The sequence below is a fragment of the Melitaea cinxia genome, chromosome 4, assembly GCF_905220565.1.
Source record: "Melitaea cinxia chromosome 4, ilMelCinx1.1, whole genome shotgun sequence".
NCBI lineage: Eukaryota > Metazoa > Arthropoda > Insecta > Lepidoptera > Nymphalidae > Melitaea > Melitaea cinxia.
In genome coordinates, this window is record NC_059397.1 from 17,020,264 (window position 1) to 17,046,870 (window position 26,607).

Sequence of the window (26,607 nt, forward strand, 5' to 3'; positions counted from 1 at the left end):
TATTATGGATCGCCATTTTGAGGCTGTGCTCTAGGATCTGCTTACGGTTTGTCTCTACCGCCCTTCTGACGAAGAAACCGATCGCTTCGTCTTTGACGTCGATGTAATAGACACAGGTGTTGGTGTGTCTAGTCACCGCGACCACCGCATGCGAGGCACTATCATGGAGTCGGTGCCTCTCTGCCCTTGTCTGAATAATAATGGCCTTTTCACTCGTCTGCCCCTGCGTCTCATGGATGATCATGATTATCAACCCCTCCCCGGTACCGTATCTCCGACTCATCAACGCCTTCTTCTCCTCTTGCGTAAAAGTCAGGTACTGGGTCCGGTTTTGCTATGCTGGAATTAGTGAGCTGGTAAATCCTTCCAGGCGCAGAGAGTTGATAATCGGGCTCGGGTTGCAGATCATGTCATACACCTCATTGATGGCGAAAGCAGCGTCTTTTGGGTTTTGATGCGTGCAAGACAGCTCACATGAGATACCCACTGTCAGGTAAGGTCTGCCGCCCTTGCGCGGTTCTTTTTACCTCTGCCTTTTGTTGCAGTCTAGGAGAAATATTTATATACTGGGAAAGTATTTAGACCTTAGAGAATATCATAGCTAAATAATACTGCTTTCAATCAGTGTTGTGTTCCTATGGAAGATGACCAGACCTTTTGGGAGAGATTGTAGGTAGAATCGGTAATGCGCTTGCAATTCTTCTGGCATGCGTCTATAAACAAAGGTAATCGCTAGCCTTCAGGCGAACCCGTACGCTTATTTGCCGACCTAGTTGTATAAATAAAATGTAATTCATCATTACATAAAAAGGCGTTGTTTATGCGTAATAAACATGTAAAGTTTAATAAAGTCTACATTTAGAATCTAGATTTATTTTAATCTTAGAATGAAATATAATGGATATGAATTCTGTAATATTATAATTGTAAAAATGTATATCGTAACAGAGATTATATACCGAGTGTTTCAATTGTGTCTTTATTTCGTTTGTGGTCTGCCTAACTTGTGTATTATTCATTTCATATCTATGTTAACGTGTCCGGATAATATTAATTGGTTAAACAACACATACACTGTTCAAATTATGATTTTAATTATGTGAAATTGAATACAATATTCGTATCTCATTTTAGATGTATTAACTGAACTTATATTTAGACGATGCACATGATCTCCAAATATACTCCCATTCTAAGCTATCTATGTTCTTTGGTTTATTTATACGTATAAATCTTATTAATAATGACTTGAAATTAACAGTTAAGTTACTCATAAATATTTACCCCCCCATTTTTTTTATATACGAAGAACAAGCTTATTAAATATCGAGTGATCAACACTGTAAAACAGGCATGACAGTTAATTACTTACTTAGCACTTTTTATGAATTAACTCAATAAGTGGGAAATGGAAATAGAGTGAGCGCAATGACACAACTCTGTCCAAGATAATGCCGCTCCGTTGCTAACTCTATTTTAAGAAGGAGCTCCAATACAGCTTTATAGTGAGTTGAAATAATTGACGGCTGATAACTGCAATAGTTTTTACGCATACGAGAATTGTGAATAAGTGGTGAAAAAGCTCGAACTATTTCGAAAATGTGACTAAAATTGTATTTCGAGCACTTTAAATGAAACATTTCAACGCCATTTGTATGAACCTCGACGGAAAAATATTCACAGTCAGAATATATTTGTAAATATTTTCACATTGCGATGTCGAAAATGTGTCCCATGGAGACAGTTATGTTTTTGGTTGATGATGTGCAGGTTTGTTGTGAATTTAGCGAAAATGTGCACTCGTTTAAACTAGTGCTGCATGAAATGGAACAAAAAGTCGAATTTGAATAAACTTTGTGTCGTGGCAGTGGAATGATGAGATAATGATGATGAATGAGTACACATATATTCCTCTGCCGCGAAACTTGTATTATTTACGAAATCGTATTACTTCAACAATTTTTTACAAAATGGCACAATTGATCGTTATCTTTGAACGTCCCAGAACAACCAAGTGTTATATATATATATATATATATATATATATATATATATATATATATATATATATATATATATATATATATGGCATAGTTGTATTTGCTAACAAACGAATTTCGTATTACGTAGACATATATGAGAAAAAAATAGTCAAGTAAATACGCGTAAGCACCAGATTTCTATTAAAACAATAATTATTAAAATCGATACAACCATTAAAAAATATGCGGTATAATACAAATTCCAATAAATATATCACATATAAAAATATTTTACTCATGCATTAAAAATAAATTGTCAACTTCACTAAAAAGTTATGAATAATACGGAAGTTTGTATAAAATTATGCTTGATTTACTATAGAATACACATACTTGTATTTTGATATATATATATTTTTTGAAAAATATGTTAATGTTATCTTGTATTTGTATTAACAGTATTTAAGTTCTTTGTGGCTCAATTTTGTCTTGCGGGTGTTTTGACTAAAATATCATTTCTTAGTCGATTGAACGTTTTTTATTTATTTCATTATTGTTTCAATGAGTAAAGAGTGCATTCATCATTGAGCTACAAAGCAAGTTGGTTGTTTCAACTAAAAATTGGTGTTAAAAGGAATTATAATAAAAGTGTATTTGAAGAAGAACAGTCTTTTTAATTCTAAAATACAACAAAAGTTGAACGTTTTTTACAGTAGGTAGACGATTTTTTTTTAAATAAATACATACATTACAATATTAGACACAACTCGAAAACTACTTGACAAATCTCAACTAAATTAAAATGAAACCACATGATACCCACATGAAAATTAATTCTTATCCACCAACTCGCAGTGAAGCAGATTGAAATTTAATCATACTCTCATTTCGAGAATAGGTTCAGCAAAAAAAAAAAAACGGTTCAAATATGTATATATTATTTTTATTTCGTATTATACTGTCAAGCAAAACTTTACGAACCTAATGCTAAGCGATCACCATAGCTTATAGACGCCTGCTACATAAGAAGCAACGCGAGCGCGTTGCTAAACCTGCCCCCGATCCCCTCGCAGGAGCTCTGGTCACCTAACTGACCACAGGAACACATAACTGCTTAAAAGTAGTATTATTTAGCTATGATCTTCTGTAAGGTCGAGGTACTACCCCAGTCGGGCTGCTCCATATTTTGCGCAGTAAATTTCTTGCTATGCCCAACCTCAGTTTCTGTTTGAACGTCCTAGTCGGTCTGCTCCTGATTTTGAGCAGGATATTTTCTGCTGTGAAATACTTCAGATAAAATTAGTTATTTTGCATCATAACGGTATGTTCTCAGAATTGAATATTGTACATAATAAAATTGTTATAGTAAAAGTAAAACTACCAGCAGAAGTTAATAAAGTTTAGTTTTTGTTTTAGTACGTTTCAAATACGATATGAAAATCTTACATTCAAGGAAACTATTCCGAATATTATATTGAGCGTAGAAGCGATCTATTGCTTGGATAATGGGGTACATTTAACTCTATTGGATTTGTACACGTAGATAGAACGTCGGTTATTTTACTTTTTGATCCCTACTAGTAAATCATATTACTAAATAAATTTATAGAAGCATCGTATTTTGATAGTAACGCTTTGGAGACAGAGACTTTTTTGTACTTGCAGAATTAAGTATAGCGTATACTAAACACAAATATTTTCTCAGATAATAATATCTTGCTTTCTATTGTCTTCATGCGGATGTAAATCGGTAATCGGTAATCAGTGTAATCGGTAATGTGTCGAGATCTCTTATTATTACACAGCGTACAAGCACAAACACCAAGATTATGACAAAAATATCTAGTGCCTAAAAAGTGTTTCACGCGCGTAAGTCAGTCCTGTATCCGTTAACGCCTCAGCCAATTGTTTAGACCACTGCATCGATTTGTGCTTTTAAGGCTATCGTATTGTGTGAAAAAAGAGAATGTAATTTATTTTACTTCAATATTATTACAGAAATATTTGCTTTTCTTATTCAATGAATGCGTTCATTTTAATATATTTTTTTTCGATTCAAGACTTGTAATAACATGGTATTTTAAATATCATGCTGAAATTAAATGAAAAATAAAAATCTACATATTTTCGCGAAGATGTAAGATGATTTTAATAAATTGAAATATTAATTTACGATGGACATAAAAAAAAGATGAGGTTCTCAATTCGACAGTGTTTATTTTACCACATTTTTTTTATCGATCTGACGAGTCGTTTTTGAGTTACCTCCAATAATGCGCGCGTTGAATTCGACTGCTTTGATGGTGTCCGCATTTTATTTCTTATCGATGTTATTTGAAATCAGCGTTTCTTTTGTTTTAGAACAAACAAAATTAGTAACAAACAATAATTACGTTAGCGTTTTGTTGATCACGTGTTGAATGACTATTTTTTGGTTTGGTTGATTTAAACGAACAATACATACGGAACATGCGAATTATATACACACACATGGAAATACTTTTTAAGCCTGTTTTTTATGCTATAAAATCGAAGGGTACAGAAGTAAAGCCTTTTTTAACCGACTTCCAAAAAAGGAGGAGGTTCTCAATTCGACTGTATTTTTTTTTATGTATGTTACATCAGAATTTTTGACTGGGTGGAGCGATTTCGACAAATTTTCTTTTAATCGAAAGGTGGTGTGTGCCAATTGGTCCCATTTAAATTTATTTGAGATCTAACAACTACTTTTCGAGCTATATCTAATAATGCGTTTTTACATGACGCTTTTTTCGTCGACCTACGTTCTATTATACCACATAACTTTTTACTGGATATACCGATTTTGATAATTCTTTTTTTGTTGGAAAGAAGATATCCCAAGTTTAGTACCGTGATAAGGAAACCAGGATCTGATGATGGGATCCCAGAGAAATTGATGGAAATTCTTGAAAATCCGCAATAACTTTTTACTGGGTGTACCGATTTTGATAATTCTTTTTTTGATGGAAAGAAGATATCCCTGGTTTGGTACCATGATAAGGAAACCAGGATCTGATGATGGGATCCCAGAGAAATCGAGGGAACTTCTTGAAAATCCGCAATAACTTTTTACTGGGTGTACCGATTTCAATAATTTTTAATTTAATCGAAAGCTGATGTTTGTCATGTGGTCACATATAAATTTTATTGAGATCTGATAACTGCTTTTTGAGTAATCTTTGATAACGCGCAGTTACTTGACTATTTTTTCGTCGATCTACGTTGTACTACTCGTCGATGTAATTGAAGTCGGTTTTTTTTCGTTTGCGAGCAAACACAATTATTGGATGTATGAACTGAGCTCTAAGTAGTTGTTGTAGGGAAATCCAACGAATTAGTTCAAATGCCAAATCCAATTGAGACTAAGTGGTTTTGTCGCACCCTCTATTGCAATATAAATTATAAACTCGGGCAATTTATTTGCGTATTCACTGTTCTATTTGAATTTAGCTCAAAGCTGCGAATCGGCTGTGTGATATCCAAAACGCTTTGACGTCTAACGCATCGTTAAGTACGCGTCCAGTTACGTTTCACGTCACAAACTTTGAAGATACATTTAAAGTATGTAATAAATGTAAACAGTATGCTAAGCTTCAGCCTGAAATATCCCACAGCTGGGCACAGGTCAGTTTCCCCATGTAGGAGAAGGATCAGAGATTAATTCACCGCGCTGCTCCAATGTGGATTGGCAGATATATTCCCTACTATAAGTAACGGTCGCTATCAGGTGTACACGATGAACGTACTGAACGTACTCTCCAAGGCACGGTGGAGAGACCCACAAGGACTAAACAAACACCCAGACCACAGCAAACATCTATATGGCCTATACAAGGTTTGTCATGTTCGGGGATCGCACCCGTAACTACCAGCTCAACAGCCACATACCAGTGCTGTGACCGTTGCGCCAACGTGTCGTCTGTAAAAAATATGAATATCTAAATCCGGCCATAGTTCCTATTAAAATTGTATACTTGTTTCGGTAATTTGTGCAATTACAAAGTTACTATGTACAATTTTATTTTTGTGTTACCCACACATTAGGAATTCTAAACATAAAAAAATGTTCCCCGAATCCCGCTGGAGCGGTCAATTTTTGATATGATATTCAAAAATGTTTAGAATTCCTAATGTGTGGGTAACACAAAAATAAAATCGTACATATTAAAAATAGCATGGTGTCGTCTCCTGTCAAAGATTTTCATTGTAATATGAAACTTTGAATAGTTACGGGTCTCTGTAAAGAACTCACTATAGACGGCGCCACGGTTCGCTTAAACCGAAAATAAAAAACATCATATCAAAAATTTCGCTCTAGCGGGTACATCGTTCCATAGCTTAATTGGCTAGAGCGCCGACACGGTCAGTCGGAGACGCGGGTTCGAATCCCGCTGGAGCGGTCAATTTTTGATATGATATTCAAAAATGTTTAGAATTCCTAATGTGTGGGTAACACAAAAATAAAATCGTACATATTAAAAATAGCATGGTGTCGTCTCCTGTCAAAGATTTTCATTGTAATATGAAACTTTGAATAGTTACGGGTCTCTGTAAAGAACTCACTATAGACGGCGCCACGGTTCGCTTAAACCGAAAATAAAAAACATTATATCAAAAATTTCGCTCTAGCGGGTACATCGTTCCATAGCTTAATTGGCTAGAGCGCCGACACGGTCAGTCGGAGACGCGGGTTCGAATCCCGCTGGAGCGGTCAATTTTTGATATGATATTCAAAAATGTTTAGAATACAAATAATAATAAAAAACCACAAAAGTGTAGTATTTTTTTACTACAATTCATTTATGGTATATGATGAAATACAAGAATAAATACTGGATGGTTACAGCCTTTAAGCCGGTATAGTTATGCCGATTTGAAAGGCACAAAATGATGTGACGAAAAGCGTCATCAAAAAATCTCTGATAAATCAAAGATATTCTCAGACATTTATTTGTTTTGATTGATTGATTGATTTAAATTATATAGAAGAAAATTATTATACTATAGAGACTGCTAAATTATATCTTTGTAGCAAAATGAAATATTTTGAATTTAAACAGTGACAAATTGTATGCAAACATAAATAAAATCTCTCAGTATTAGTCTCAATTCGCAAACGTTTTCGGTGAATGAGTTTGTAACGAAATAAAGCGATCGTGATTAGAAGAACGAAATAAAGAAGAACCTTATACTTATTTTTTGAATTGCTATTTAATTTAGTCGCCTAGACCTAACTATATTATGACGTCTTACTCACACAACAAAGTAGTCATAAAGATTTTATAACCATATTTATATCAACTTCATACATAAAGATTATGGCACTAAATTAGAGAGTTAATCTTTATCCATCAAAACATAACGTATACTCTTTAATTTGTATTCAGTTGCAAAATTTTAGAATAATAGAGACCTTTTAAACGTTTTCCCTTTTCTACATACCTTTCGTTTTGCCTCGATGCTTTTATCTATGTGAGTCGATCTGACCACGTGTCTGAACTCAAACTCGTTGTGTATGCAGCAATTTTGGGTTTTTTTCTCAGCTTCCAGCTTCACCTCATTTTCCTGTAAATTCGTAACTTTAGTTAAAACTATTCTTTATTATACATCAGTTTCATATAATTCTAGATTTACAAATCTCTATAATATTAAGACAATGTTATCCGTCACATATCCTTGGGCATTCATTTGCGGAGGCTTATGTCCAGCATTAGACTTTGATAGGCTGAAGCAAAGCGAACCAATTTTCTTTCAAAATCATACTTATTTAACACCCGATTTTATAAGAGAATCGTATTAAGATTGAATCAATCCATAAGCCTTTAAAAGTTAACTAGTGGATATAGACCTTCCTAAAATGTTCGTCACTCCGCCCGGTCCTGTGCCCTTTGAATTCAAGGACTTCCCACTGTCTTCTTCGGGTCTTTAGTTCACCCGTTTGATTTAAGATTTAACGATATATATTATAGAATATTTGTAAAATTGCGTTAAAAGTCAAACGAAATATACAATTAAACTTTCAAATTTTATTCGTATACGTTTCCTTAAAGGTTTGGTTCTATATAAATTATTGAAAAATTTATTCATTCATTTAGTATAATGGCTTGGAAGACTGCCAGAGTCACGAATACGACGATCACAATTCAAACTATAGCTTCGCACTGCTTATTTTTCTACGTAGGAGAAGGTTCGTAGCTTAATCCACCACGCTGCTCCACTGTGGGTTGGCGGTTATTTCGCAACTATGAGAAGCACTCTTTAGTAACGATATGTCAGGTGTATATGATAACAACCGGAACCGTCAGTTTTTGACTAAAGTACACTTGTTTTTTACAATGACTAAAAACTTACAAAAAAAAAAAAACAATTTTCACATTTAATTAGCCGTATAAAATTATATGCTATAATATGATAAAAATCAGTATTTCGTGTATGCTTGTAAAGTTAAAAGTACGGCTATTTTAAAATTATACATTGCACTGCAAAAATAATTTAGAATAATTTTAATTCTACGTTTATAATTTACAATATGTTATTTCATCCTATTACTTTGGCATTTTTCATCTGAATTTAAATAAAAAAACAGCGATTGTCACCTGATACCCGTACAAACGATTTATTGGTCTACGCTTACAAGAACAAAGGTAACGTAATAACTCATTAAATTCGAATTATTATGATTATTCTGATATATGTTATTACAAAATTTATAACATCTATACATATAAATAAAATTAAAGTGTCTGTCTGTGATTTCAAAATAACTGTATTTTTAACTGCTTATAGTTGTTTGCCCGATATTACAATACAAACTAGGTAACGATTTTGAAATTTTTGTCTGTTTGTCTGTTTTTCTGTTTGTCCGGGCTAATCTTCAGAACGGATAAACGAATTTTATGGGATTTTTATTTATTATTTTATTTTTATACTTTATTGTACACCGCAAATATATTACAAACAAAGCATAAAGATAGTTACAGACAGTGAAGTACAATGGGTGGACTTATGGCTAATTAGCCATTTCTTCCAGATAACCCAGATTTTCACTAGAAGATAGAGGTGAACTTATACATAACAACTTTTTATTCCGAAATCACCGCGAAAAACAATGTTTACCGCGCCCGAGTAAACGAAAGTAAATTAAGCTAACCGAGTAACGAGAAATAACGAAATTTTTCTAATTAATACGACAATTTTTGCGAGCAAATCTATACTTTTGTACTAATATGGTGGTAGCTTCACTTTTAAAAGTAATAATAATTTTAAAATTTTAATTTGTGAAATGACGATTCGAAAGTGCTTTTAAAGCCTATTTGAATAAAGTTGTTTTTGATTTTCATTTAATACTATAAAGCTGAAAAATTTGTTTGTTTGTTTAAATGAGCTAATTCTCAGGAAATACTGGTTCGATTGGAAAAATTCTTTTTCTGTCGGATAACCCATTAACTTAGGTAGGCTATAGGCTATTTTGGTAAAACTGCGAAGCTCAGCTACATAGTTTTATTATAAATTTATGTAAATAGGTAGATTTAGATAAATTTATTTATTAATTTACAGTTTTTTAAGATTGCTGTATACTGGCATAAGTAATTTCCAAATACTAAATTGAGGTTGAGTTTGAGCTAATGAAACATTGTATCAGCTCAGGATTCCTCATTAATAATCATAGATTTATCTTCATTAAGAAGATAATGAAATAAATTGTAATAGATTTTATTTTTAATGGAATATTATTAATAAATAACACTTGCCCACAAAAAAGTGCAAGTATCTTTGACCATTTCAATCTATGTATGTAAATGTATTTCGATGCGCCGAATTCGAAATTGAGGTCCGTTTTATCCGTACATCTCCTAATTGTGAGTTAATTCCAATAGTCCGTCAAAAATTGCTAGAAATCGCAAAAAATGCATATTTACAAATTAATTTCCTAGGGGATTGGGGATTGGGTCGGCAACGCGCTTTCGATGCTTCTGGTATTGTAGGCGTCTAATCTCTTACCATCAGGTGAGCCGTACGCTTGTTTGCCGACCTGGTGATATATATTAAAAAAAAAATAACTAGCACGAGTATGTTTCTTGTGTATTTTGTACTCAAATTTAAAAGATGATTTAGCTCGTCAGCCCTCCAAATCTAGGTCCAGTCAAAGATGTAGAGCACTTTTTTGTGTACCCGTGTAATTTCTTTTGGAACCCTTTAGTGCTGTTAACGTAATTAACTATTTGTTAAAGTTTGTCAGCTTGTTCGCTGGTTATTGTCACGAACAGCGAAAGCAAATAAAAAGATAAAGAACTTATTTATTTGTTTATTATTACGTAGTATAAAACAAAGTAGCTTCCCGCTGTCTGTATGCTTAGACCTTTAGAACTACGTATTGGATTTTGATGCGGTTTTTTATTTATTAAATAGAGTGATCAGAGGAAGGTTTATATGTATGTATACGTGCATGATATAGTAGAGGAACACTGATAGTTTATAGGTTTCTAATGTGATGTCTTAAATAAACACGTTTTTTGTTTTTTCAACATACATTGCAAATATTTATTTTATATTTGATATTTAGTATCAGCATTGCACCCCTACAAGGCCGGGGTTGCTAGTATTCTATAGTATTAAAAAAAATGCACTTGGGAGTATATTCAATATCTTTATAGAAGACGATAATTTAAAACTTAAAACTGATACAGTTGGTGTATTTAATAATAATAATAATATAAATTTATTTTAATTTATTTTATTTAATTTAAATTTATTGTTTTATCCCTAAAAATGACCCTCATTATTAATACTTTCAAATGTAAACAACTTTAATGTGAACCATACTTATAATTTTAGTAAATGGATGATTCCGTTAGAGTTTCTTTATTCTATTTTGCTTCTTTTTATAGCTTAAACGTAAAATTATTTCAATTAAAGCAACAATTGAATTTAACAATGGAGAAATTTGTACGGCTTTCAACTTTACGTACCTACTCCAATTATATATAACGCAGACGGTAAACGAATTGTATAATAAAGACGTTGTGAAAAATGTTTACAAAGTGACTCGTTAATCAAAACGATAGCTACGTCCTTTGCATTGAAAACATAAAAGACAACAGTCGTATAGGCTAAGCGTACGCAAGCAATGGTGAATTTTGGTTCTATGCATCGCAATACAATGCATGTACTGCATACAGTGCAGTCCCGATATATATAAAGTTTGTACGATTTTATTTTTGTGTTACCCACATATTAGGAAATTCTAAACATTTTTTAATATCATATCAAAAATCGACCGTTCCAGCGGGGATCGAACCTGCATCTCCGACTGACCGTGTCGGTGCTCTAGCCAATTAAGTTATGGAACGATGTACTCGCTAGATCGAAATTTCGATTTTTGATATGAAATTAAAAAATGTTTAGATTATATACAGTTTTTAAAAAAATTACAAGAAAGGCGCGGAATATACATCCAAACTTTTCTATTAAAATTTGTTTAATACAGTTCAAGGTAGATCAGGTATTCCATAAATTGTCATCTGATATATAAAATTCTCATGTCATAATGTTAATTAACTTACTCCTCCGAAACGGCTGGACCGATTTTTATGAAATTTTGTGTGCATAACGAATAGGTCTGAGAATCGACCAACATCTATTTTTGATACCCCTAAGTTATATTGTTCTATAGTTATATAGTATTTATGGGGAGAGTAAGGGGGTTAATAACATATATGGCAAAACTACTTTTACGGGGTCAGCTAGTAAATCAAGAACAGTCTACCAGCAAGCAAACAGACAATAGACCTAATTGAAATAGATTAAAATACAAAAATATCAAGCTAAAGATGATTAAATTTTCGTAATATTATACCTATGTCTTGACTCTTCTACCAACAAATTACATAATCATTAATCTAACTCTGCAGTGACCTAATTTTACAAATCAACTTATTATAACATTAATTTGCGTATTCATTAAAACAAACTTTCTGCTTGTATATAATATTAATATAATTTCGTTCATTCGTTCATTCTAAAGATAGAATATATTTATAGAGTACAGTATCACCATCATACGTTTATTTCAATACGGGTTTAGTAAACAAACTCTTTGAATTCACTCGTTCATTTGGTTTTACGCAACATTCGAGTTTCACTATTATATATATTGTTTTGCTTTGTATAAAGCGGAAAGGGATCGAATATCTATTACCTTTATAGTTGTAAAATGAATACAAAGAAATTCTGTATTTTATAAACGTTAAGTAGTAAAATTATGCTAACAATTTGAGAGTATATTGATTTGAATAGCTTGTTAAGAAAATAATCGTGTTTGCCCTCAAATTAAAAAAAAAATAGAGCTAGATAAATTTGGAAAATATTAGATCATATGCTTAATACTGGAACACTTTCTGTAATGCAAATCTACTGCGCATTTACAGAAAGCTTTTTTATTAGTAAAAAACAAAAAAAAAAATCAAGTAGAACGATTATCGAAAAATGAACGAAACACTACAAGGGTCTTAAGACAACATGACATGTCGGTTATAAATTTTACCGGTATATCGACATTCGTATTTTATATGTAAAACGACAAATTTATATAGCTAGATAATATTACGTTTTAGGGTCGACAAAGGAGTTCTTTCATCTATACATATAAATAAAATTAGAGTGTCTGTTTGTAATATTAAAATAACTGCATTTTAATTAATGCATATAGAGATATACACGGTACAAACCAAATAACATTTGTTTAACAAATAACATTTTTTATAATTTTTGCCTGTCTGTCTGTTTGTTCCAGCTAATTTCTGAAAAGGCTGGCCCGATTTTGACGGAATTTCACTGGCAGATATCTGATGTAATAAGGAGTAACTTAGGCTACTTTTAGTTTGGAAATTTATTAATTTTATAACTCTGCGATCAAAACAAAAACTTTTTTATTAAATTCCATGCGGACGAAGTCGTGGGCTCAGCTAGTTTCACAATAAATTGTCTCCAATACAGATTCAGTGATATCGCTGGACACGTAACGCTACGAATTTGCCTATAACACTTTTTTCACCAATTATTTATCAGTCATTTTTTTTCCAAAACTGTATTTTTGTAAGGAAACTCACTTCTTCCTCATATGAAAATTAAGAATGTTATATGGGGGGGGGGGACTGCAATACCAAATAAAGTCTAAAATTAAATTCCAAGTTTTATATCACATTGTTTTAAAAAAACACTTGAAGCATCTTTTTTTATGTAGCTGAATCGGCTCACCTGGTGGTAAGCGATTACCGTAGATTATAGACGCCTGACACCAGTATCGCAAGCGTGTTGTCGACCCCATCCCTAGTCCCCGCAGGAGCTCTGGTCACCTACTCACCAACAAGAACACAACACTACTTGAAAACAGTGGTGGGGTCGAGGTACTACCCCCACCGGGCCGCTCCACATTTTGAGCAGGAAGTCTCCTGCTGTGCCCTACCTAAGTTTGTTTGCGAGAGGTGTTTCATCGTAGATGTTAAGAAATATTTCACTCATGTTTATGACTCTATTCTGCTACTACAATTCATAATCCAATTTTTTATAGGGTATTATATTTTTCATCTAGATAATATATTTTTCTAATAGTAAAATTAAAAATCGTATGCTTAGTTTAATTATTTTAACCACAAAGGCTTTCATTTTTAATTAAATTTAATCCAATATTTTACTGTGTATGGAACTTGGTTCCCATTAAATTTTCTCAAAAAGCTATTAACTCCACATTCATTCTCATTTCCTTTTATTTCACGCAGCGAAACGTCTTAATTCTTGTAAAATTATATCAAATTGAAAAGTAGATTAAATAATATTGAGAAAAAAAATCATAATACGATGATAACAAAATCTGTCCGTGTGGCTATCCATAAATTTGTTAATCTTCAACAATACTTTTTATAATCTCAGGTGACCCGTGACTATAACATTACATTAGGTTGGAGGAAAAATAAGAATTTAGATTTTTTTTTAAAATATTAATTATGATATTTCATTTTGTTCGACAACTTGCTGCCATCTCGTAGGTAGTGACAGGATTCCATTGCTGTAGAAGTTTTGGGAATTATTTTTAAGTAGTTTTGACAGTCCACTTTTGATGTTAACTTAACACTACCCAAAGTATTCTGAAGAGATCGAAACAGATGGAAATCTGAGGGTGTATGATCGGGACTATATGTCAGATGCATTAAGATTTCCCAGTCAAACTATCTTAATATAATATGTTAAGTGGCTAAAGACATACATATGTAGTCAGGCGTTGCCGCGATAAAAGACAAAACCTTTTTTGTTGATCAATGTTGACCGCCTATTCTAATTTTTACTTAAGTGTTAGCAGCTGTTGATAGTAGAAACTCGAATCGATGGTTTTGCCCGGCGTTAAGAGGTCATATTGAATGATGCCCTACCAATCACATAATACTCTCAACATCACCTTTCATTCATTCATCATCGTCTGTGCAGCTTGCCCGACTTTTACTACGATCTCCTTCGTACATTCTTATTGTAGGTGATCCACTTTTCGTCAGCAGTGATCTATCTCTTCAAAAATGGTTTGATATCATTACGTCTAAAGGTTACTTCCGTGAGTTCGTGTGGCACCTAATATCGAGCCTTTTTATTGAGCCTGTCTTTTTCAAATAGGTTAAAACTGTTTTATGATTAGTTCTCAGATCTTCAGCTATATCGTAACTATTCAAATGTCAATCTAGCTCCACTTTTTCAAAACTATCATCACATTCATTCGTAACTGTGACGACATTTTTGAAAAAGTGACATCAAAATTTCCTGACTTAAAACGCTTAAATCAGTTTTGTGTTACTTTTACTGAGACTGTATTAGGTCCATAAACGTAACAACTTTGTAGTAATATTGAAAACTGTGCCGACTTTGTTCGTTGGATTTACATATTTTGGCGGACATAAAACAAACAAAAAGTGGCGGGAAATTGGTTTTTACTTTTTACTTTCATTTTTCAAATGCCACTTTTCATGGTATCAAAATCAGCCAGTTACCAACAATATATATATAATCACGCCTCTTTCCCGTAGGGGTAGGCAGAGACCACTTCTTTCCACTTGCTACGATCCTTACATACTTCTTTCGCTTCGTCCACTTTCATTACTCCCTTCATACATGCTCTTCGGTTTAGGGTTCATGACCTGGCCTTTTTTCAAGACGTCCCTTATTGTCCTTGGTGTTACCAACAATATCATTAAAAAATTTTCGCCTACCTATGTTGTATTACTTATCGATGTAATTGAAGTCTTTTTTTTTTCGTTTGCGAGCACAAAATTATTATATACAAAAAGCGATTATGTGGTTCTAACGTTTCGCAAGCTGTAACATTTGTTTGCAGAAAAATATTACTGTTTACACAAAATTATAACACGGATGCTGCTTAAAATCAGTAAATTTTTTCAATTTTTATTTCCATAGTATTTCTATAAGTATTATAGTTATATTTACTTGTAGTTGAGTTAAAAGTTGAGTTTGAGTTAAAGTGTTAGTTTTAAAGAAGTTACTAGCTGCGATTCAGTCGATGAGCGGATTCAATCTCTTTACTGCTTTAACACCAGTAATAATAATAATAATGCTTTTTATTGTACACTACAAAGAAACGTTACAAAAAAGTAATACATACGAAGAAAAATGTACAAAGGCGCTCTTATCACTAAGAGCGATTTCTTCCAGACAATCATGTAACAAGTAATGTAAAATTGAAAAAGTGTTCTAAAGTATTATAAAGCCCATAGCCTTTCTAGCAAAATGGACTGATAAATAAATAAATAAATATTGTTACGTGTTAGGGTTCGAAGGATTTGGAGAGAAAGACCTGCTGACTCTTTTCAAGACTTTATTCACTAGCACTAGGTCCAACACAAAGCACTAGGTTCAAACACTAAGCACTAACGATGTCCTAAGTCGTAGCCACTGTCGTAGGTTTCAATGGTTGCCGCTAGATGGCGCTAGTTTCTTTGTGTGTCCTTAACAATATCTTATAACATACGGTACACTGTCGACTGTTCCTATGATAAGCAACTTAATGCTTGTGTTAGGCAACATCCGACTGTTATAACTATATTTTTTAATATAAATAGAAATAATACATATATAAATATATAAATACAAATATCACACCCAGACTTAGGCGGGAATCGAACCTGATCCCGAGGAACAGAAAGCACGTTAACTACACACTGCGCCAACGGGCTAATCAAAACTGATGATGGAGATTAGTGTGTTTAATAAACAAACAGAATCTTCCGCTTTATAATATTAGTTATACATTTACGTTACTATAAAAGGCTGTATACTGGCTTTATATTCTAGGTATGAAAACTTAAGATCAAACTTAACTCTCAACGGATGAAAACATTTTATACGCGTATAGTAAACTGTTACGAACAATCTTTTCACTTATCCACTATTGCATTTTAGGTTTTCTGTTTCTAGATATGAATATTTCTGTTATTAATATTACTTTTTTTTAAAGTAATCCTGACTGATCGTGTATGACAAATGATTGTGTTTGTTTGGAAACGGTAAGGTACAAGAACGACCTCAATATACCCATCGACAAATAATAAAATGAGACAAAAAAATTCCAGTATCAATGATAACACAAAAATTCTTTCTCAGATCTTCAATTCAAATGAACCCATAAGAGCACTAGGATTCGAATAAAAAATGAACCATCAAAACACAACCGAAACACAACCATCAAAATACAGTCGAATTGAGAATCTACCCCTTTTTTGAAGTTTATTTATTTATTTATTTATTTAACATTAACAAGACATACACTAATAAGAACAGAAAAAGAATAAATTGTTACAATATTAAGTATAAGTGTTGCCTTAATTATAGGTGTTACACACAATTCGCAAAAAGAAAACAGACGCACAATATACAAATAAAGTTATATATAACAAATTCATATTAAATTAAATCACAGAAAAAAAAATCGACTACAAAAATCATAGAAAATATAACACAATTAAATTTAACATTAAAATTTATCACAAAATATTGAAAAATTTATAAGGAATTCCAAGGACATTAATTAATAATCACAATATTACTTTACAAATCAACATTCATTCACACACATAATAGATAATAACAATAAAAATCATCATCATACTTAATCATATAGCTTAAAGGAACCACAATACAAACATCATAATCAAGAATCATTAAAATTATAAAAATTTAACAAATTGTACTTAAATTTAAAAAGATTGTCTGAAAAAATATCGATATCCGCTTTTGTGTTTTTTTGTTGATCATTAGGAGTTGATGCACGAAAACCATTCCGCTGAATTGATTTATAAACGGAGTTGTAACTCAACATTAACCTATTAATCGGAGAATATCGGCCCTGACGTGAGCGTGTACGTTTTTCCACGAAAGGTGTAAAAGCTGACGGTCTTATAGTTCTAGTTTGGGCACGAATATTTAATTGAGCCAGTAAGTTGGGACAGTCAATGGCGCCATTCATTAATTTGTGCAAGAATGTAAGATCGAGAAGTCGTCTCCGACTCGAAAGTGACTGGAGTTGAAAGTACTCAAGCTTATCCTCATAATGTCTAAGATCTTTAAGTACCCTATTTTCGTACGAGATGTGCCAAATAAATCTTTTTTGGATTCTTTCTATTCTCTGCGAATATACATTAAAGTGGGGATTCCAAACAACGCTGCAGTATTCCAAAATACTTCGTACCAAGGCCGAATAAATAATTATTTTAGTGTGAGAATCTCTGAATTGCTTACAATTACGCAAGAGGAAACCAAGTGCCTTAAAACTACTGCTGACAATGTTATCAACATGAATATTGAAACGGAGTTTACTATCAAGTGTAACTCCTAGATCACGTATGTGAGAGATAATATATAAGAGACTTCCGACAGTGCACTACTACCAATAAAATACGTTCTCGAGATTGATGTTTTTTTCCTAGAATATCTTATAACGCGACATTTATCAATGTTCAAAACCATCCCGTTATCACGACACCATAAAATCAAGCTATTCAAATCCGCTAGGAGTAATTCAGCATCAAAATCTGAGGTAACTTGTCGAAATATTTTAAGATCATCAGCAAACAGATAATATTTTGAATATTTAATGCAACTACTGACATCGTTGATGAATATGTTAAACAGCAAGGGCCCAAGATGTGAGCCCTGGGGTACTCCTGAAACAGCATAAAACGGGTCAGATGCATAACCATCAACGACGACCGTAGAAGATCGCATAGTAAGATATGACTTTAGCCAATCCAGCAATGGACCCGCCACACCTATCACCTCAAGCTTTTTGATTAAGATACCGTGATTAACTTTGTCAAAGGCCTTACTGAAGTCTGTATAAATTGTGTCAACGGAATTACCACTATCAAGAATTTCAGTAATGTCTTCAACAAAGGAAACGAGATTAGTGACCGTCGATCGAGCTTTCACAAACCCATGCTGTTCTTGAGCCACGAATTGCTTAAAGTGCCATGAAACAACGGGATAAATAAGCAACTCAAATACTTTTGCAAAAACCGAAACAATGGAAATGGGTCGATAGTTTTTGGCTTCTTCTCTATCACCTGCTTTAAATAAGGGTAGCACAAGAGCCTCTTTCCACAATGTTGGATATGTACCAGTAGTAAGAGATTTATTAAAAATTAATGTAAGTGGCAAAGCCAATGAACCAGCGCAGTTACGGACAAACACCGATGGAACGCCATCTGCACCTGGGCCTTTATTTATGTCAAGTATTTTTAAAACATTGTAAACTTGATCCACTGTAAAGCTTATGTTATCAAGGTACAAATTACTACTTGGAATCGCAAGATTATACTCATTATTATTACTATTGCCATGACCAACAGCATCATTTTCACCATTTCCGACATATACTGACGAAAAATGGTCAGCAAGAATATTGCAGATGTGCGTCCCATCGGCAGTAAATCCATCACTACCTCTTAGTCTCGAAGGATAAGAGCTTCTGCCTTTCTTTTGCTTTATGAATGACCAAATTAACTTTGGATTAGACTTTAAAGAAAGCTCGAGTCGTTCTATATATTTATAATAAGAGAGCTTTAGCAATCTGTCGCACCTTTTCTTTAACAGTTCAAAAGCAAGTTTATCACGAGGATTGTCGTATTTCCGAACCCTTATCCTAGAAGTCGGTTATAAGTCTTGTGGAAAGGTAACAATTAATCTTTGAAAGGTGATTTATATCCGTGTCAAGCCCAACAGTAAATTACTTTCGGGAAATGAAAGCTAGTGTTTTCACACCCTATATTTTTTTGTTGAAGACCTACCCAATTGTTAATAATGGAATTGATCTTGAGATAGTTATTGGTGAGAAACTAATTACATTGTCAGTACCTATAAGTATATTTATTTTCTTTGTGTGCCGCATTTAAAGGACCATAAACAATACCGCATAAGCCTTATTTGTAAAATACTTAACTGTGAATTTGATTTGATAGATTAATTCGTTACTTACTCGGTATTTTTCCTCTTTTTTATACAACTAGGTCGGAAAATAAGCGTATGGATCATCTAATGTTAAGCAATTACCATAGCCTATAGACGCCTATAAAACTACAAGCATCACAAGCGCGTTATCGACCCTACCCCCAATCCCCCAAAAACTCTGGTCACCTTATACACCACCGGAACATAACCAAAATAAGGTTAAAAATAATATAATAAGGTTATAAATAATAAGGTTAAAGCAGTATTATTTAGCTGTGATCTTCTGTAAGGTCGAGGTTTTTCCCTAGTTAGGCTGATCCAGATTTTGAGCAGGTTATTTCCCGCTGTAAGTCCTAACGTAACCTTAACCTAAGTTAAAAGCTACTTTTTAAATATTGAAAGCTTACTTCACTGTAAAATCCTGTGTATTTTAGGAATTAATAAAACATGATTTGATACAGTCTGATTAATTTCAAAAGGCTTTAACAATACTATATAAAACTGAATTGTAACGAAATAAACTGTTTATTTTCGCTTTTTATCAAAGATCGCTTTTTAATATAAACGTATTGTTGGAGTTTACATATTAAATAAAATACCACCGTCAAATGACTTTTTAACCTCAACTTTTACTTTTAACCTTCAAAATTCTTTCGAAACACACAGTTTTATTTTTTATCTTTTACCACACCTTTACAAACGAGTTACTACCCTATTGTTTTCTAATGTTAAAGCGAATTTTACTCATTTAATGTAACAACTTTTTTCGGATTTTATCGCGGTTTATCATTAACTTTTGATTCCCGACGTTTCGGATACTTTACGTCGGGGTACGTTATGTCGGGTTTCGAATAACTTTGTAACGTTAGGACGTCTGACACCTCAGTCCTCCCGTGACCATGGTTGCTGTAAAGTATCCGGAACGTCGGGAATCAAAAATTAATAATAAACCGCGATAAAATCCGAAAAATTTTGTTTCATTAAATGAGATACTACCCTTACATTAAACTTAAATTAATAAAGATAATTGAAGGACAAGCAAACTCAGTGGTACTAGTAACCAGATATCCTAGTGTAAGTCAGTTGTGTGTAAGTAATATCCATCGCAATATGGTTGCCTGGTAGAAACTGCTATTTATAGATGTTTAATACAGATCTTTAAGTATGTAGTTCTAATTATAAAAAAAAATCAATTTTAAATAATTTGATAAATAGGCTTTGTTGAATTTTCTAATTGAGGATCCTACCCATTAAAACAAAATTGATTGTAATATTGATCCAAGTTCTTAACTGTGCCGATAGATGTCACTAAAATAATTAGATCTCGTTTGTGCGTAAATGTTAATAGATGTTGCTAGTATATAATTAAATCGAGTTAACGTTTTATTTTGATTGTAATAATTATATAGGCTGGAATATTAATCGAATAAATGAGTTCCAACAGCAGTGCTTTTTATTACGTGAGTGAGAGTAAAGTGTTACGCAACTACAACCGATAAGGTTGCTAAATTAACACGGGTAACAACCCTATATAAGTTTCAATAATTCCACCACTATTGACTTTTTTTTTGGTGTACAATAAAGTATATATTTTTTTAGCGTATGGTCCACCCGATGGTAAGTAGTTACCGTTGGCTACTCACCACGGGAACACAGCACTACTCGAGAGCAGAATTATTTAGCTTTGATCTTCTATTAGGTTGAGGTACTTCCCCAGACGGGTAGCTCCAGATTTTGATCAGGATATATGCTCCTAAATCGTACTATCATATAATTAAACTATTGTCTATACGTGTTAAGAAAATAGTGACTCATTGCTGTCAATTATCTAATCATTAAATCGTAGTTAATGAGAACGCATACCTATATAACTTCAACTAATCAATATAAACACGAAATTCTAGTTTAATTTAATCTGATTAGTCTAGGAGCTAAGCTGAGTGAATATGCTTTAGCTCTACATTCAAAATTTTGTTCAGATTAAGTCAATAAATACAGATATATACGTATTAAGTATAAAACGCCGAATGTAGTCAAATAGCTATTAATAATATTCAAAATGGATCCACTGAAACATGAGCCGTTTTGCTTTGGGAAAATATGATTTACATCTGTGTACAGTTCTGCCTTTGAGAAATAAGAAATTAATATTTTCTTATTAATAATATCGAATACCTAATTGTATTTGACCTAAAACAAAAAAATTCGATTGAGGCTCAGCAATATAAAATTACATTGAATTTTTACTGCGGTAAAGCACAGTAGAAAATATCTTACAAAATCTGGAGCAGCCCGTCTTAGGAAGTACCTCGACCTTGCAAAAACTTACAGCTACATAATACTGCTTTCAAGCAGTGTTACATAATATGTTCCGATGGTGAGTAAGGTGACTAACTCTTTATCAAGGATAACTCAATAACCGAGTAGTTTTTGAATTATCTGATCTGACGTATGACAGATATCTCTCAATGGTCCCACGTGATGAGCACCAACTTACGGATATAAAAGAATTATCAAAACAGTAATCGGTGTGACCTGCAAAAATTTATGAGAAAATACGCATAAAAACAATCAAATTGTGAACATTCTCCATCTGAAGTCGACCTCTATGATGGTTCGGTTCTCGCTCGCTTAGTATTTGACTTAATAAATACTTAAAAACATTACGGAGTTTTAAATAAATTACAGTTAAAAGCCGTTAATTCACTGTTACCGGTAAATACAATTAATACAAAACATGCGTATACAGCTTAATAGCGATAAAACAGAAAAACCTACTTTATTTAAAAACATACCTACAACCTTCATTCACGTAACATTTTTACGTCACGATTAATCAAATCGTAGTGATAAATGTGATTTTCGTGACTGCACATGGAAATAGGGCACGCGACATATTTTGCTATTTTAAGGAAATTTGGATATAATGGTTTATTATGATTAGCATAATACATAATCCATGTTGAAGTAGTTTATAACACAAAATTGACTGTATCGTTAAGCTTAATACAAATGTTACTTTTCAATATACGGTGAAATATAGATGAGCTTGAAATAAGTTAACTTAAATGTCGTAGAAATCAGTTTGATAATTCCTAGCGAGTTATTGTTTACATTACCTTAACAAGGAGTATGAAAAATAAATAAAGGTAATTCATACAGAGGTCAATTTCTCCTATATAAAGTTAAAATTAATATATTTTATTATTACAGCCTATACAATCCACTGCTGGACATAGGCCTCCACAAGTTTACACCGAAAATAACGTGAAATCATAGTTTTTGCCCATAGTCACCACGCTGGGCAGGCGGGTTGGTGACCGCAGTACTGGCTTTGTCGCACCGAAGACGCTGCTGCCCGTCTTCGGCCTGTGTTAAAATTAATATATAATATGTATATATATTAAATAAATAACTTTTAAACTGAATGAATTGATATAAAGTGGCATAGTGTGTGTATAAGAAGAATTTTTCAAACTACAGGTATTAAAATAAAACTGTACTCGTGTAACACGAAACTCTAAGGAAAAATAGTAAAACGACTAACAAATTAAGAGTTTGGGCAAAGCGTTGGAAGGCCTTAAAGTAAATTAATATTAAAGTCTCGTTTTGGTATTAGATACCATTAATTTGAAAGTAAGATGTCACATAAAATATAGTTTAATCAAAGTTCTACTGAAATATATACCGGAGTTAAAAGCGCGTAGAACATAATGTGGATCCTAATATCCAGTACATCGCAATAATTTTGTTAGTCTTATTAAGAATAATCCGTTCTGCATATTAAGGCTATGTTGTAATATTTTCTTCTTTTGGGCACGAATGTATGAATCGTAAACTTATCTATTTTGCTCTCTTTTAAATGACGAAAAAAGGCGAAGGTTTTACTCTGATCATTTGACTAGGTGGACCGAATTCGATTATCTTTTTTAATCAAAAGGTGGCGCATGTCACGTGGTCACATTTAAATTTAATCGAGATCTGACAAGTACTTTTCCAGTTGTATCTAAGTAGCGGGCCGCCTCGGCTTCGGTGCAATGCTGATAGTAAATATAAAATATAAAATAAATATTTGCAATGTAAGCGCAAAACGATGTGTTTATTCACGACATCACGATAGAAACCTCTAAAACTATCAGTGTTCCTCTACTATATTATGCATGTATAAAAAAATTTTTTTCTTTCATCAATAACCAACATAATTATTACAATAATAACACAAGGTTGACTTCTTTTGAGTGCAATAAGCTCCCGTGCCAGAAGGAGTCACTCTTCCTTAACACACTCATACTTAATAGAAAGTTATAAGACGAAGCAAACTAAGCTTTACAGAGAATACAATTAAATAAAAGAAAAAAGAAAATTGTTAGTAATAACCTGTGTGTGTGTTTGTGTGGTTTTTGTGTATAAAGACTAAGTATTTAGATAGCCAAACCTATTTACAAAATAAGCTTAAATAAAACTTCTGTATCTTCATAATTTAGACTTGTTTTATATATTGAAATCACTCTATTTATTAAAGAAAACCAATCGCATTAAAATTCGTTGCGTAGTTTTAAAGATCTAAGCATACAGATAGCAGGAAGTGACTTTGTTTTATAGTATGGAATGATATTACATGCTATTTACATGACTATTTTTTGTATGTTTTATACCGTTGTATTATAATACCACATAATTTTATACTGGGTATAAGGATTTGATGATTTTTGTTTTATTTGAAACCTGATGTTTGTCTTGTGGTCCCATTTAAATAATTGATCCCATTTAATTGTTTGAGGTCTGACGAATACTTTTTGGGTAATGTTTGATAACGTATATTGACTTGACTATTTTATACCTACGTTGTATAACTTGTCGATGTAATTTAAGTCGGTTTTTTTTTCGTTTCCGAGCAATCACAATTATTGTGTAAAAATATCTGCATGCCTATTTAAAACATCAAGTACTTGCATAATTAGTAGTTTGCGTACTTTTTTACAGTATGAAGAATAGATCATTGCAATTCTGTCTCATTGTGTTGTGGATATTGGAATAAAAAATAGAATGTATCTTTGAATTCAACTAATTGTTATTTTTGCGTGCAATCATTTATATGTTAAGTAATACTTTATGTTAAAGAAAAGAGTGTACTTTAGACTACACGACTGCAGTAAAACTTCTTTAGCGCCATCCAACTTATATCTCTCTTTCAACTTCCGTTCGCCTCAATCAATCACACTTTTCGTAACGCTCGTCGTCTATTCACCAGCTTACTCTCCAAGTCAAGCGCGCGTAAAAAAGTTTAACTTCAATAAGATTCTTATATTTAAATTGGCATAAATGTTGCTAATTTAATCGGAATAAATACGAATTGTAACTATAAGCTGGTTAAGCTCCAAAAGACATTCATTATTTTATGATTAGTTCGAGTTAAATTTAACTTTAATGCTTTTCTCCTCCCACGCAACGGTAAACATATTTCACAAGAGCTTAACTGAACTTTAAGTCTGTAAGTTAACATTAAGTTAGCGAAATGTTATGAAATGTTTATGTCACGTTAGCACAGCGGTCACGGCGCTTAATTACTTTGACAGATTCTGATTAGTTAATGCAGTACAAATACGCGTTCAGTAAACGTTATACTCGTATACTTAGTACTTGTGTAATAAAAAATGATTCCATACGACTAATAACCGAAACCTAATAAAAAACTAACTAAATTAAGTACTCTTAAGTAAAAGAAGCACTTTGATAAATTATGGAGGCACGCAAGTCGCCTTTTATCAAACTTAACATAATGTTTTGACTTAATCTAAACTATATAACTATATATCTATAAAAATAACATGTAATAAAATTTACGAGCAATCGTAACAGCTAATTCAGGGAAAGAAATTGTCGCAACAAGGTCATGTAAACACGTCTTTACACAATCATATTCACCACTTATCAAAGCTCCCGGCCGTAATTAACCGCTAAACTTGTTGTGTTGTAATTTTATACATTATTTATTATTTTTCGCTTTGACGTTTGTTATTAAAATAGTAATTACGCTAAGAGCAGACTTATTTACTTTTATCATACAGAAATTCTTACCATGTTAACTTAAGGTAGAGGCAGAGGTAGGGCGCAGTGGGAAATTTCTTACATAAAATATGGAGCAGCCCGACTAGGGTAGTACCTTGACATTACAGAAGGTCACAACTAAATAATACTGTTTTCAAGGAGTGTTGTGTTCCTGTTGGTGAATAAGTTGACCTTTAATAAGTTGACTCTTTGGCATATTGGGGATGGGATTGGCAACGCTCTTGTGATGCTTCGGGTGTTGCAGAAGTCTATAAGCTACGTTAATCACTTACCATCAGGTGTGCCGAACGCTTGCTTGCCGGCTTAGTTATAAAAAAATACAAAGTGACTAAAAATAAAAAGGCTGGCAGGCTGTCTATGACGTATGATTGCGTGATATCACGCTTACAGAACTGGTATTTTTAGCTAGCCAATCATAGCTAATGCTATTTTCTTTACTCGAACCCGTATTTTAAGGTCATCCCTTATACATTTAACGGGATTAAGGTCAAGGTTTCATGCTAGCCATGGTATTGTTTGTACTCGCGAACTCAACTATGAAGTCAGTCACTACATTAGCGATAGAGCTTTTGTTTTCATGCATTGGATTGAAACATAGATTGAAATGGTACCTAAAAATATAAATAATATGGACAACATTATTGACAAAGGAGTAGTTATGTAAATTCTATCAAACCGAATGAGGTTAGTATGAGCTTCGTAATTGCTACTATCCCGAATCATTGCTCATCTCTAATAACTTAACCTACGATTTCTACAATAGTACATGGTGTGACCCTCTGATTTCTTTCATCTTTTTACTATCGTCAGTGTATTAGGTCGTGCTCTCGTTTAGGGAAAAACAATATTTCTCTGTGATGCTCCATGTATTAAAGTTTGTAGGTATACATGATTATAAGTAATTTGAAGTCGTACCTAGTGGAGTGCAATTTGTTCGTCCGCAATAATGTTTAGATGTCTTTAAAACAAATAACATATTTTTTTAGAAATTTATATATTTAATTATGTTTAATGTTTAGCGAACAAGGAAAGCTGT

General features: G+C 32.8%; 1 protein-coding gene across 1 annotated transcript in view; it reads right to left on the reverse strand.

Moving 5' to 3' along the window:
• LOC123670441 (cholecystokinin receptor-like) overlaps positions 1–26,607 on the reverse strand; it is a 116,725-nt gene that overhangs the window by 13,565 nt on the left and 76,553 nt on the right. Inside the window, exon 7 of the mRNA XM_045603937.1 lies at positions 7,446–7,568. Coding sequence (XP_045459893.1) covers positions 7,446–7,568 — 123 coding nt within the window. The remainder of the gene's footprint in view (positions 1–7,445; positions 7,569–26,607) is intronic.